Source organism: Crinia signifera, chromosome 4 (assembly GCF_055691185.1).
Source record: "Crinia signifera chromosome 4, ASM5569118v1, whole genome shotgun sequence".
Classification (NCBI taxonomy): Eukaryota; Metazoa; Chordata; class Amphibia; order Anura; family Myobatrachidae; genus Crinia; species Crinia signifera.
Window position 1 is genome coordinate 301,204,613 of NC_139220.1, and position 13,475 is coordinate 301,218,087.

At 49.6% G+C, this 13,475-nt stretch overlaps 1 protein-coding gene across 1 annotated transcript; it reads right to left on the bottom strand.

Moving 5' to 3' along the window:
• Positions 1 to 10,550: 10,550 nt before the first annotated feature.
• On the bottom strand, positions 10,551 to 13,092 carry JUNB (JunB proto-oncogene, AP-1 transcription factor subunit). Its single transcript, XM_083185263.1, has one exon. It carries the CDS (start codon positions 12,982 to 12,984, stop codon positions 12,139 to 12,141), a length of 846 nt encoding a protein of 281 aa, XP_083041389.1. The 5' UTR covers positions 12,985 to 13,092; the 3' UTR covers positions 10,551 to 12,138.
• Positions 13,093 to 13,475: the final 383 nt, after the last annotated feature.

Consider the following 13,475-nt stretch of genomic DNA (forward strand, 5'->3'; position numbering starts at 1 on the left):
CAGACAGCTCAGAGTGCTCCAGACCACTCGGACATATCTCCGTTCGAAAGCAGGGATATGGGCGGGCAGCTGGCATCCGGCTATGTCAGCTCTCCGCCCCACACATGTGCGTCACGGGCCGGGTTACCATACGTACGCCTAGCGTTTTCATGGGAACGCCCATGAAACGTGGGGCGTAGGCATATGGTAATGAGCCCAAACAGCCCTTCACGCCCCTCTCCACCCCTGTTCGGATTGTTACGACTGATCGTTTTCTGTACGGGATTCACGTGTGCAGCGTTTGCACATGCGCAGAAACGCCTCTGCACAGGGTGAATTTATTAAGTTGCCCATAGCAACCAATCAGAATCTACTTCTCATTTATTTAGAACCTTTTAGAAGATAATAGATAGAATCTTATTGGTTGCCAATGGCAATCTCATTTTCAATAGAACACCCACCCAAATCTAACTTTCTCTGCACATGTTACATCTGCCCCACCTGCAGTGCTCATGGTTTTGTCCATTAGAGGGAGAATTTGCTTTTGCGAGTGAACCAGAATCAGGCCATTAGTGCAAATTTGCAGCATAGAATGACGGCGCATGTGCACGGTACGCTGTGCGTATTTGCGAGCCGTCTGTGTGATGGCTAGCCATCACTGGCTGCTCGCAGGTTGATTGACACCCTGTGGGCGCAGGTGCTCCCCGGCCATTATGAGGGAGAGCCACTGCCTTCATCAGCAGCCTCTTTCTCCCCACGGCCAAGGCAGCGCCGAGTAAGTTCTGGCTGAGTGCTATGTCCACAGGGGAAAATCAGGGATTTTCTTTTTGTAATTTATGGTTTAACCCCCATTTGCACGCACATGGGGGTGTGTCAACCAGTGGTGTAACATAAAATCACGCACAATTAGAGCCATGGTGGGAATCGAACCCATGACCTCAGTGCTGTAAGGCAGTAATGCTAACCATTACACCATCCGTACTGCCCAATGAAAAATAGCCCACACAAAATGTCCGCCCTGTAACAGCAGACCATTTTTGAGGATGCTAAAGGAGGCTGCCGCCGGTGGCATCAAGCAGCGAAGTAAGGCAGGGCAGTGCAGCACATTGATAGCCCAGCAGAACCCCGGCGCCCACACTTGCTCAGCCCCTCCCCGCGACCGTGGGGTCTGCGGGGCTATTGTTACGCAACTGGTGTCGGCCGGGGCTGCATTTACCTGATCGCTGGGCTCCGACAACACGCAGCTCGGTGATCATGTCTGAATTGGGCCCTTGTCCCAAGCCCTATTACTTCGAAGCATTGAGACAGTCCTGAGCTTGGCTGGAATGGACGGAGAGATGACCCCATTAAATATAACGGCAATGAGCTATGACTTTTCAATGGTGTCAGGTGGAGATCTGAAAGTGATGCTGCTGGTTCTTAGAGTCCTGCGCAGAGCAGAGCTGGGAATACTAGCACTCACGCCCAGCATTATGTGGTCACCTGTCTTACTGTGGTTGTCAACGTGTATCAACAACTTTGGCAAGTTTAAGACGGCAAGATAAATGAATACTAAGCAAGTTTGATTTCGCATTTATTTATTTTGCTGTTATAAATCTATTTCTATACATGCTACACCAGCTTGTTCCTCTGGTACTGCAGCCTCCAGCACGTCCATGCTGACCTTCGGCCTTGTGAAGGCTTCTGCAGTGTTTAATGCTTCCTCCAGGTCGAACAATTCTTTTAGGAATATGTTCCGGCAGCTCCTTCTGTTTAGTCTCCATCAATATGCAAACATGCGGCCCGGGCCATTGAACAAGCCGTCCTGTAATCACTTGGGGGTTATGTCCTTCACAGAACAACTTGTTTGTGCGGGCAGTGCAAGTAGTTTCAGATTTGTCTAATCCTTTGTCTGGTCTTCATCTGCTGCAGACACATCTGCTGGAGCATCACATCTACTATAGGATTCCATATGCTTAATGTATATTCTATCTCAGCACCAATGCCCTCACAGCTCCAACCTCTCCCATTTGCGCCCCCTCTCCATTCGTGGAACACATGACTCCCCTCCCCCACACAGGCTACCCTCTCCTGCCTTTTCTCCCAACACAGATACAACCCCCCCATTCGTGGCACCAGCACCCCCCCTCCCCCACACAGGCTAACCTCTCCTGTATGTTCTCTCCCCTTACAGGCTACAACTACCCCCCCCCCCCCACACACACACACAAGCTACTCTGCCCCATTTGTGGCATGGGGGGGGGGGGGGGCAGAAACTCTTTTTAGTTACGCCACTTGTCACCAATGTAACACTCAACACATACAGATGGAGCCAGAAGGGGGCGCCTGCGTGCACAGGAGATTCTCGCATGTTCCCGTTCTGATGGAGCTCACTTCCTCCCCAACGCTCACCCGTAGCTGCCTGCACCCCCCCCCCCCTCCCCCAACCCTGCCCGTCTACCTGAAGCGGAGACAGGCAGGGATTCCACTCCCCGCCGCCATGTGAAGGGGACGCATTCGCCAGCTATGCATTTTCCCTGAGCTGGCTGAGAGGCGCCCCATCTGTAGCTGCTGCTACTAATGCAACACCCTTTAACACTTAAAACTCCTTACTTGTGGTGTGATGCCTTGGGATGGTTGTCTTGTGCTGGCCTGGGGTCCCATGATCTGGACTTGACCCATAGGAATTGGAGGGAGCCACCTGATGAGGTCACCTTGGAGCGTGATTGGTGGAACCCATATATATTTGCTATATACTTAGCATTTCAATTTCATTTCAGAGTTTCTGATAAGTATTTTGAATAGCAGAGTTTGACTGCTGTCAATGTCCTGTTTCCAGCGTCCAGGGGTGGGGTGAGAAACTGGAAGTGGTCCTTTTGTAGAAGTGATCCGACATGTGCAGCAGCGGAGGTATAGCAGGCCGTGTAACCATACCAGCATTACTGGATGGCAGAGGAGTTACTGCACTGCAGAGATGAAACATGTGGGTGGGTGGTTGGCCCAGGTGCAAAAATATAATTTGGGCCCCCCTCCTCCAGCCCAGCCCAAGTTCACAATATGCAACACAGCAGTGGGTGACAGGGAGAGGAAGGGGGTGACAGGGAGAGGCAGGGGGATTCAGAGTGTGACAGGGAAAAACAGGGAGTGACAGAAGGAGAGTGACAGGGGCAGCAGTGGGCCCTTAGTCCTCAGGGGCCCCAGTGCACTGCATCTTCTGCTCAGATGTGTTGGCCTGTTTGGAATCCTCCCGGGGAGGCCTATGGACAAGCCATCCCTGCGAAAGCCCGTGATTATCTCCCGATCCTGCCCTGGTCACTATGGTGCGGGAGATAAGCCTGCTCTTGTAAGGGAAGTAGGCATAGTATATTCTAACACTGAATGCCTATAAACAGTCATTAACTCACTATGCTCTCCAATACAATATCTGAGAGAGATCATTACTGGAGATCCACATGGCTCATTTCATGGAGCACCAGGATGTGTGAGGTAAAATGGTCTTTGTTGTGCATTCAATGTGCCGCCAATAGGAGCATCACGACTAACTGAATCGCTCCCATAGAGATGCTACCTCCACCTGGCGGGATCCTGACAGTCATTATCCCGATGTTTGGATCCCGACTGCCCGGAGTCAAACAGCATGGCGAGCGCAAAAAAGCCCCTTGCGGGCTCGCTGCGGGCACGGTGGCTCGCTACGTGAGACACCTATTCTATTCTCCCTCTATGGGGGTCGTGGACCCCCACGAGGGAAAATAGCGGGTAGCCGCCGGGCACCCGGCTGTCTGCGTTTTGACGTCGGGTAAACTACTGTCGGGAACCTGTCCGGCACCCCACCACATATACCAGGGGCTGTAGCATGACTAGGCTGTAGAATGTCAACATTCCAATTGCTGACACACAATCAGGCCCACATAGTTAAAATGTCAACATTTTTTCCCCTTATTTTAGTCTAACAATACACCCAAAAAATCATAAAAAAAAAACAACATATGTTGGCATGTTCAATGTGTGACATTCTGAGCATGTCAACATTTTAACCATGTCAACCTGATTGTATTTCAACATATTGGTTGTCGAGCTAACATCCATGTCGACCTGATTCAACATATTGGTTGTCGAGCTAACATCCATGTCGACCAGAGCCAGCAGATGCCCTGGGCAAGATTTTGTCTGGTGCCCACTAGCAGAGCCACTAATTACACCTCTGTCCCAGCAGCACCCCTACCCCCAGAAACAGAGACCACAGCAGCAGCCAGCCATCACCCTTTATCCATAGCAATTTTAGTGTCTAGGAATTGGATAAAGGGGGCGGGGCCACGATGACACAATCACACGTCCAGGCCCCGATACCCCCCAACCATGATGAGTCCATATCCACTGTTGTACCGTTCCCTGTTGTGAAGTCGCTGACCCCTCCCACATGGGGCAGCTGGAAAATCGGTAAGTATAACATAGTAACCATCGATGGTTATACCATCAAATGATTTGGATGTAATGGCTAGTAGCCGTCACATCACTTTATCTGAGGTTGGACCTGCATAAATTCTTCCGGTGCCCTTTCCTGTTCCAAAGTGCACATAACTTTTATTTTCTTCATATCTAGAGTAAGCCCTTCATTACACGCACCTATGCCAATGGTTTACCATTCCTTTTAAAGCAGTACAGTATGTACATTATATAAAGTGTGTGTCTATAGTTATATCCTATAGACTGTAAGCTTGCGAGCAGGGCCCTCCTACATTTTGACTGTCTGTAAATACCCTGTTAGTTGTATCACTGTCTCCTTTGTAAAGCGCAACGGAATATGCTGCGCTACATAAGAAACTGTTAATAAATAAATAAAATAGTATATCTGTCCTATATAATAAAAGGTTCATGCTGCTCCTCACCTCCATGGGGGAATTCAGGTGTTTTATGCACCACCAGCCAATAGATGGCGCCCGGCAGAGCTGACATTACTGGTAAGTTGTTCTGAAATTTTGCCCGACTTGCAGAGGAGTCGGAAGGGTGGCACCAGTGGAGCTCAAGCTCCAGGAGCTGTGGAGAAGAGAGAGTGTGCCCAGGGCCGGTGCAAGGCACCGGAGCGCCCCAGGCGAGTCGGGGTGGGGGCGCCCCAGTGCCATGGTGTGTGTGTGTGCGTGTGGGGGGGGGGGGGGTACCTGTTGCGCCTTCTGGGGAGGAAGGGGTGTCTATTACGGGATCTGACAGGAGCCTGCGCGGGTACCTGTCCTGCGACGCTTGTGTATAAACCTGGCGGCGGGGGTCCCTGCAGTGAATAATAAATAACTAGCTCTATCCGGCGGTCAGGCGGGAAGCGCATCTGTTTTGAATAAACACTGGCCGCACGCTGATTGGCTGAATCAGCGTGCGGCCAGTGTTTTCAAAATAGAAGCGCTTCCCGCGCCGCCACATAGTGCTTGTTATTTATTATTCACTGCAGGGACCCCCCGCCAGGTTTATATACAAAGCGTCGCAGGACAGGTACCCGCGCAGGCTCCTGTCAGATCCCGGAATAGACACCCCTTCCTCCCCAGACGGCACAACAGGTACCCGTGGCATGGGGGGCGAAATGCCGCCCTCCAGTGGCCGGCGCCCGAGGCAAATGCCTAGACTTGCCTAGTGGTGGCGCCGGCCCTGGGTGTGCCGCCGGGCCCTTATCCTCCCTCCTGAGCCGGAAAACAGGAGGCAGAAGACGCTGCAGGGAGCTGGCGCCTCAGAGTCTCAGTAGGCGGCAGCCCCTCCAAAAATGGTTGCTACATTGGATGACACAGACACCAGAAGTCCTGCCGGACCTCTAGTGCCTGTCAGAGGAGAGCAGCACGCCCATGCTACCTGGAAGTGCGGTTTCCAGGAGCGCTGGTGTGCTGCTAGAATGTAACCCCCTGGGCAATGAACATGTAAAACCCCCTAGTAACGAATAACTAATAGTCGAAAGGTTGACATGTTTTTTTTACTGTTTTTCTGACCCGACATGTGCCAACAGGCGGTATTTCATGCCCTACCACCCACTAGGCCCTACGGAGTGGACGGAAAACAGTGTACTGTGCCGAGCGGAGCTACCTTCCATCCATGTCAACCTTAGGCATGTCAACCTTCAGTGGTTGACCCAATACGTGCCAACTTTGGGTTGGTCGACCTAATGACCCATACCCCCGGCATCGAGCATGTAATGGGCATTTTGGCTTGTGTGGCATAATGTGTAATGGGCATCACGGTTTGTGTGGCATAATGTGCAATAGGCATTTTAGTATGTGTGGCATATTGTGTAAGGGGCATTACAGTATGTGGCATAATTTGGCGTTTGCATAATGTGTAAGGGGCATTACTATATAAGAAGGAAAAATGGGCTGAAGGAGGGTGCCGAAACCTTTGCTCCAGGCACCATGTCACCTAGCAACATATGATCTGCTGGCTGTTACCTAGGAAGGATAGCTAGATAATATAATAACACACAGTACAGAATATAACATTCTGTACTGTATAGAAAACATGCATCCAATATACAACAGTAGCTCTATATCGCATAGCAGTGCCTGTACAGTGTGCAGCATGTAATAATGCACAGTAAATAACATTGGCTCTCCCATAGGGGACATGGGCTGGGCCCTGCATCACAGAGCTCAATGTAGGCTCTGAGGCTGAGCTCACAGAAGAAGCTGCTGCTGCTGCTGCCAGGCAATAGACCGGGGGTTTCCCCTCGCACCACGTGACCCGATCCATGGGCTCCGGCTGTCCGGAAGTCCTGGGTGTGGCTTCCCGGAAAGCCGCCGACGTCACTGGGCCAACAATGCCCATTTATGGACACTTTCCTCTTCTATGTTCCTGACAGGTCCCTCCTGTCTATGGACGTCATGTGCGGGAAGGGCCGCGTGCGGGGGAGTGAGGGGAATGCGGGCGGGCGGGCTCGGCAAACAGGCAATTACTGGGAAGGGAAAGAAGATAGGGCGGGAGCTGCCCTCTTATACTAATCACATGGGGATTATTATCACCCGGGCTGCAAATCATTCACTGCCTGATGTGTGTGCAGCTATAGCTGGTATACACAGACTGCTCCTGTAGTAGTTTTAAATGATCTAGAAATATATATATATAATAGACACAAGAAAAAAAAAAAAACTTTTTCATGTCGACCTTTTCCATGTCGGCCTATTGCTTGTGTTCGCCTTTCGAACCTGTCAACCTTAGCCATGTCAATATCCTAACCCAAACCTACTCCCCCTGCAGCCTAACCCTAAAGCTGTGTACACACGGGGGCAATAGGGGCTGAAATTGCTGGAAATATGGTCATAGGCGACAATATTGACAGTGATGGGAGTGTGCCCAGGCTATTATCGCCGGGTGCGCGCTCCTGTTTTCAGCCCCATTCTAATCGCTGGTCGCAGGAGCTTGCTCCTGCGACCAGCTGATTACCTCTCCGGCACCACCGGCAGAGGTTCCCTTTCATCAGCGACCATCTCTGGTCGCTGATGAAAAGGAGAAAATGAGCAATATACTGCTCAGCCATATATTGCTAGCAATATATGGCTAAGCAATATATCTCCCCCGTGTGTACGGGGCTTATGACCCCCTAAAGCCCCGTACGTACAGTGTGATTTTAGCCTATATCGCCGGGGATGTGGTCGCTTAGCGACCATATCCCTGTGCGTATGGGGAAGCTTGCTCCCGCGACCAGCCCAGTACTGTTTGCTGGTCGGAAGAGCATTGTCCTGCAGTAACTCTGTTTTTATCAGCGACCATTGCTGGTCGCTGATAAAAATGGAACACTCAGCGATTTGGACGCTAAGCGAAGTCCAAATCGCTCCATGTGTATGGAGCTTTAGTACCTACATCGACCCCCCTTCACCCGGCATACTTACATTCAGGGTGCCCGCTGTTGATCTTCTGGCATTGGCAACCTGAAGTCTTTCAAAGTTCTGACAAGTCGGCATGCTGCCATCAGTATATATATATATATATATATATATATATATGTGTGTGTGTGTGTGTGTGTGTTTATAGTGTGTGTATGTATGAATGAATGAGAAGACTAAATATGGTCAAATAAATAACAAAGATTAAATCTACTCCAGTTTTATCTAAAACTTACCATAGTTTACAAATTATTATTTTAATTTCATTTTTGCAAGTGCAATAACCAAGATGTGCTATTGGAACACCAGAAGCAGCACCCTAATATCCCCCAACTATACCCCTACATCACCTAACTGAATTACCTCATTGTAGTACACATTAATACACATTAATATAGGCAGTTTAGGGGCTCCCCTGTGTACGGTGTAGCAGCGCATTAAATTACAGGTTTTGGTGCCAATTGATTTGATACAGTGTCCGGGACATATTTAAACCCTTCATGTAGGGTGCATTTGTGTAAGTGGAAACATTCAAGGTTACGGTCTTCTGAATTTCGGATGCCGGAGACCCTCACCGGATTCCTAGCTGTGAATCACCCAGGGACTCCATGGTGTCATTTAAAAGAGCTGTGCTAAAATGTCCTCATTGGTGCTCCCTAAAAGAATTTCGTACCTCCCTGGATCTGATCACACCTGTAGCCATGTCACCCACATACTTTGCGCTCACCCATACCCCTGCGCTATTGTATTGTGAGAGGATTATCGTACCTCAGTTAGATTGACAGACGGGATCTGCGAGTAGATACGTAAATGGTATTGCGGAGAAGGGAATGCACACAATGGCACTGTTAAATGAAGAGCATCGTAAACCAAATATATAAAATAGGGTTATTTTATATGCAATGAGCTCGGGCCGCCAGAGAGATTTTCACCACAAAACATTCTTGCTGGAGAATCATCTCTAAATAAATTCCACTTTTCCCACCCTGTCCCTGAATTGTGGGGGTCCCCCACTTCTGCATGCGGACTGGAGAAGCCAAGACTGTAAAACGCTATAATAGGAGTGTCATGCCTATTAACACCTTAAATAGCACACACCAATAACCTTTAATAAGGCGTTTAACCTTCACGTACAATTAACAAGATATCCAGAAAGCATAATTACTAGCTGCGTCTGATGTCATATAATGGGCTGATGAACCGTGACCTACTTAAGTCTATAAATCTGAGCTAATAAATGCTGCAGCATCAGAAGAGAACACTGCAATATAAATAATACACTGTAAAAAGATTCAGATCTTATCAAACGGATATCAGGCAAATGTAAATCAGTTCTGTATGTACAGGTCACAGAGCTGGGAAGCCGCAAGTTGTCCAGACTGTTCCCAACCAACAGTAAAATGTGGCATTCAATTGTATTGTTATGGTGGATAAGGGAAGGTAAACAATGGTAACACACTGGGGGGGGGGGGGATTGACAGCTGTCAGAGTGCATGGTCGCAGTTCCATGTATTCAGGACTTCCTTTAAGGAACTAAGGGATGTACTTACTAAGTGACCGGTTCTAAAATCCGCTGCTTCCAATCGGGTTTATGAGCTGAAATATGAAAAGGCCAATATTTTAATTAGCCGTGCTTTGATAGTAAAATCAAACATGAGCACTAGATTTTAGAACCATAACCCTTTCACACCGCTATGCCAGGTCGTACCCAGGATTTTGTACGCTGGTCCATCCCGTGTGCGACCTGGCTGAGACCCCTTTCAGACTGGCAGCTGGACTCAGCTGGTTTGCCGGTTTGGTGACTTCATCGTCAACGAGTCCCTAGCTGGTGCTTGGAGATGATCTCATCTCCCAGCCGACTAGGAACTCGATGGCGGTGATGTTACCAAATCGGCAATAAGCCAAGGCTAGTCCTATGCTGAACCGACGTTCAACCCTGCTTGCTACCCGAGTTGAAAGGTCGGGTCGCTAGACCTGGCTTATTTTAATTGAGTCATTTCACACTGCACAATATCCTGGGTTGATGTACAGTCGGGTGCAATAACTCAGGGTATTGTTGGACATGTAGGAGGGGAATTATTAACTGAACTCTTAAACGTCTAATGATGATCCATCTCCTCCCTTTAGCTGGGATTTCCATCAAATTGTGGTTTAGTTGGCAATTGAGGCTATAGATTTCAATTATAAGCTTTTGATGACTACTAGTTTAAAGTAATATAAAGCCCCATACACACTTGCCGATACCAATATTGGCGGTGGGGACCCAACAGCACCAATTCACACACACACTTGCCGGTGCCAGCTGGGGAAGAGAGCAACAGCCATTGTTAATGAAGTCTTCCCTTGTAGGACGAGGGAGTAGGTTGTTAACGATGTGCGGAAACGTGCATCGTTAACAATATTCAATGTACACACTAGGCGATATAGTAAAATATATTGTCCAGGAGGATCCTTCTGAGCGATATATTTTACTATATTGCTTAGTGTGTGTGTGGGGCGTTATTCTAGATTGATTATTGTAATAGTTTTGTAATTATCTTGTAAAGAAAATCCCAAAATGATGGTTTATAATTGCAGGGTAACCATCATTATGTAGTGGCAGTTTAGTGGACCAGGAACTGTTAGCTCAGGATATAAATGATCCCCCTTTCATTCAGATGGTTGCTACAGTGGGTTATAATAATAATAATGTATGTCTGAGTACATAGCATAAATCTGTAGAATGAAAAATACGCAAACAGGGAATTGTAAAACAATATTATTTACTTAAATACAGGAACAAAGACAATATAAAACATTTACAGCACGTCGGCATGAGCAGTATAAAAAACAAAACAGAAAAATACATTTTCATACTTTCGCATTTCTCAGCGTACAAATTATTCATCGCTTCCAAGAATCACTGTAAAAATTCCCAGTTTTCTGAAAAGTACCTTTATGTGCATTGTTCTTAAATAAACTGTGCATGTATTTAAATATTCATCATGGGGGATTTTTGTTTCTTCTGAGGCCAGCAGAAAAAAAATAAAAATAACACCCACACATAACACCACCCCACTTTGCCCTATCTTGTTCAGAGTACTGTCCTGCAGTATTCCGTAGTATCAACAAGCAGCAAAGGGAATTGAAAAAGACTTTTATAGATATTAGGTACATTTCTGTAAACTTTTTCACTGGAAGAAGAAAAAAAAAAAAAAGTTTCATTTTCCAATATTTGCTGTAGTTTCACTCAACTACATCAGTGAAATCCCAGATACAGTGCATGATATTGTGACCAGTAAGTTTAGATCAGTGCTGGACAAATCGATTCTCGAGATTTACCAACAGCCTACGTTTCCCAGGCTAGCTGGTTCACAGGCGTAGTTCCTAACCTAGATCCACAGGCAGCCTGGAAAACAAGGACTGTTGGTAGATCTCGAGAACTGGTTTGGCCACCCCATGTATAGATACTCATGATCACTATATGGAATGTATGGCTGGTCCCTTTGCCACGCAATGCCAGCTGGGTCACCCTTCCCATTCCTCTCACAAGTTACAGTCACGTGGCACACGCATTCTCTTCCTCATTTCACATATGTATACAACAACAAAAAAATTGGGAAGACATTTTTTTTAGTTAAGTGCTGAGGATGGGACTAGTTGACAAACACTAGAATTGACCACCTCTACCGCAGTCTGGGCCTGAGAGGATGCCGGTGTGGCAGCAGCAGGGTTAAAAGACAGCCTTACGCAACCTGTGGCTCACCCGATGCCGAAGCCTCGAATGCCAGAAGTGGCAAGATCTGCTAAGGCCTGTAGTTCCAGAAAAGCAGATGGGCCACAGGTTGCTTAAGGCAGCTTTGAAAGGTCTCCTTTCTCATGTCACAGTCCTTCTACTTTTCCAGAGTTCAAACGGAGCAGCAACATCATGGTTGGTGACTGCTGGTAGACAGCATCGAAGGCCCTCAGACTCCAGCTTGGCGCAGGAGGAAGGGCCCCTCTTCACATAGGTGTTTCAGTTCTTTTGCCCCACCTCTTTCATTTGGCTCAAAAGGTTGGACCCATCAATGGGCCTCACTCTTGCCCCCAGTTCAACAGACTCAGTTCTTGGACTATTAACCAACACTGGGCTCGGATCTTGCAGCCTCAATGGATTCAGTTCTTGGCCCCCCTCAACCATCAATGGTCTTAGTTCTTGGCCCCCTCAATGGGCTAAGTTCTTGGACCCCATCAACCATCATGGGCTCAGTTCTTGCCCCCCTTTCAGTAGGTTCAGTTCTTTACAACCTCAGGAGGTGGGTGGGGGTCACCGGAGGGGGGGCGCTGGCAGACAACGGGGACAGCCTCCCCCCTTTTAGAAGACAGAGTGTCCTTTGCCCCCCAGCAGAAGCTGGCAGCCGTGCCTGGCGTGCTCCCGCACCCGGCCCTTCAGCTGCTCCACCTGCTCCCGCAGGACCCCGGCGGTGCCGCTCAGGCCGCTGTTCTCGTTCTTCAGCTCCCGCACCTTATCCTCCAGGCGGGCGATGCGCTCCAGCTTGCGCTTGCGGCACTTGGTGGCGGCCAGGCGGTTGCGCAGCCGCTTGCGCTCCACCTTGATCTTCTCCTGCTCCTCCATGTTGATGGGGGAGAGCGGGGCAGGGGTGCTGTCCCGGCTGCCTGCGTCCGGCACCGTCTGCGGCTCCTCCTTGAAGGGTGGGGGCGCCCCGTAGCCCGGCGGCAGGTAGCTGATGGTGGCGGAGGGCTGGCGGTAGCAGCCGTAGCCGGTGGCGGCCAGGTTGGTGTAGACGGCGGGGTCCCCGTACATGGCTCCGCCGCTCACCGGGGAGGCCGCTCCCCCTCCGCCCAGGGACACGTTCGGGGGCCCGTCCCGGTTCATCTTGTGCAGGTCATCCAGGGCCCGGACGAAGCCGTCCACGAAGCCCTCCTGCTCCTCGGTGATGCCGCCGCCACCGCCTCGGAAGTACAGCTGCCCCCCGTTTGGGCTGTTGATGACCCCGGGCCCGCTGTGGATGATCAGTCGCTCCAGCTCCGGGGCAGACATCTTAAGGCTAGGCTGCTCTTGGTAGTAGGACATGTCGGGTTTGTGGCCCCGGTAGGGCTCGCTCAGGTGGCCCAGGCTGGCCTTCAGTAGATCCGGTCGGGAGTAGGCGGACAGCAGAGAGTCGTCGTGGTAGAAAGGCTGCTCCATCTTGGTGCACATAAGAACGATGCGGGCGGTGACAGGAATCCCTGGGTGTGCGGAGTGACAGGGAAGCTGTTGTTAGCTGAGGGGAATCTCCGTCCCGTTTTGACAGCTCAGCCACAGCTACAGAGACTTTATATGAAGGCCCGGCCTCCGGAAGCTCCAATGAGGCTGATCATTGGCTGGGACAGGCGACGTCACTGCTGCTGAGGGCGAGCTGGGAGAAGGAGGGGGGCAAAGGAAAGAGGCGGGAGAGCGACGTCACTACCAGGAAACTCGTGCTGCTTGTAAACAGGGGGGAGGCTGCTGATGGATACAGTGTGAGGAAGAGGAGGGAGGGAGGTGAGGGGGACATTTACAGGATTGTGAGAAGATAAGTGGGGAGTAATAAGAGTGAGGTGGGGTATAACGAGATGATAATGAGAATGGGGAGAGATTATATAGGGAAAGTAATAAAGGCAGGCTGAAGAGACAATAGGATAATGAAGAGTGGTTATGAGAATAAAATA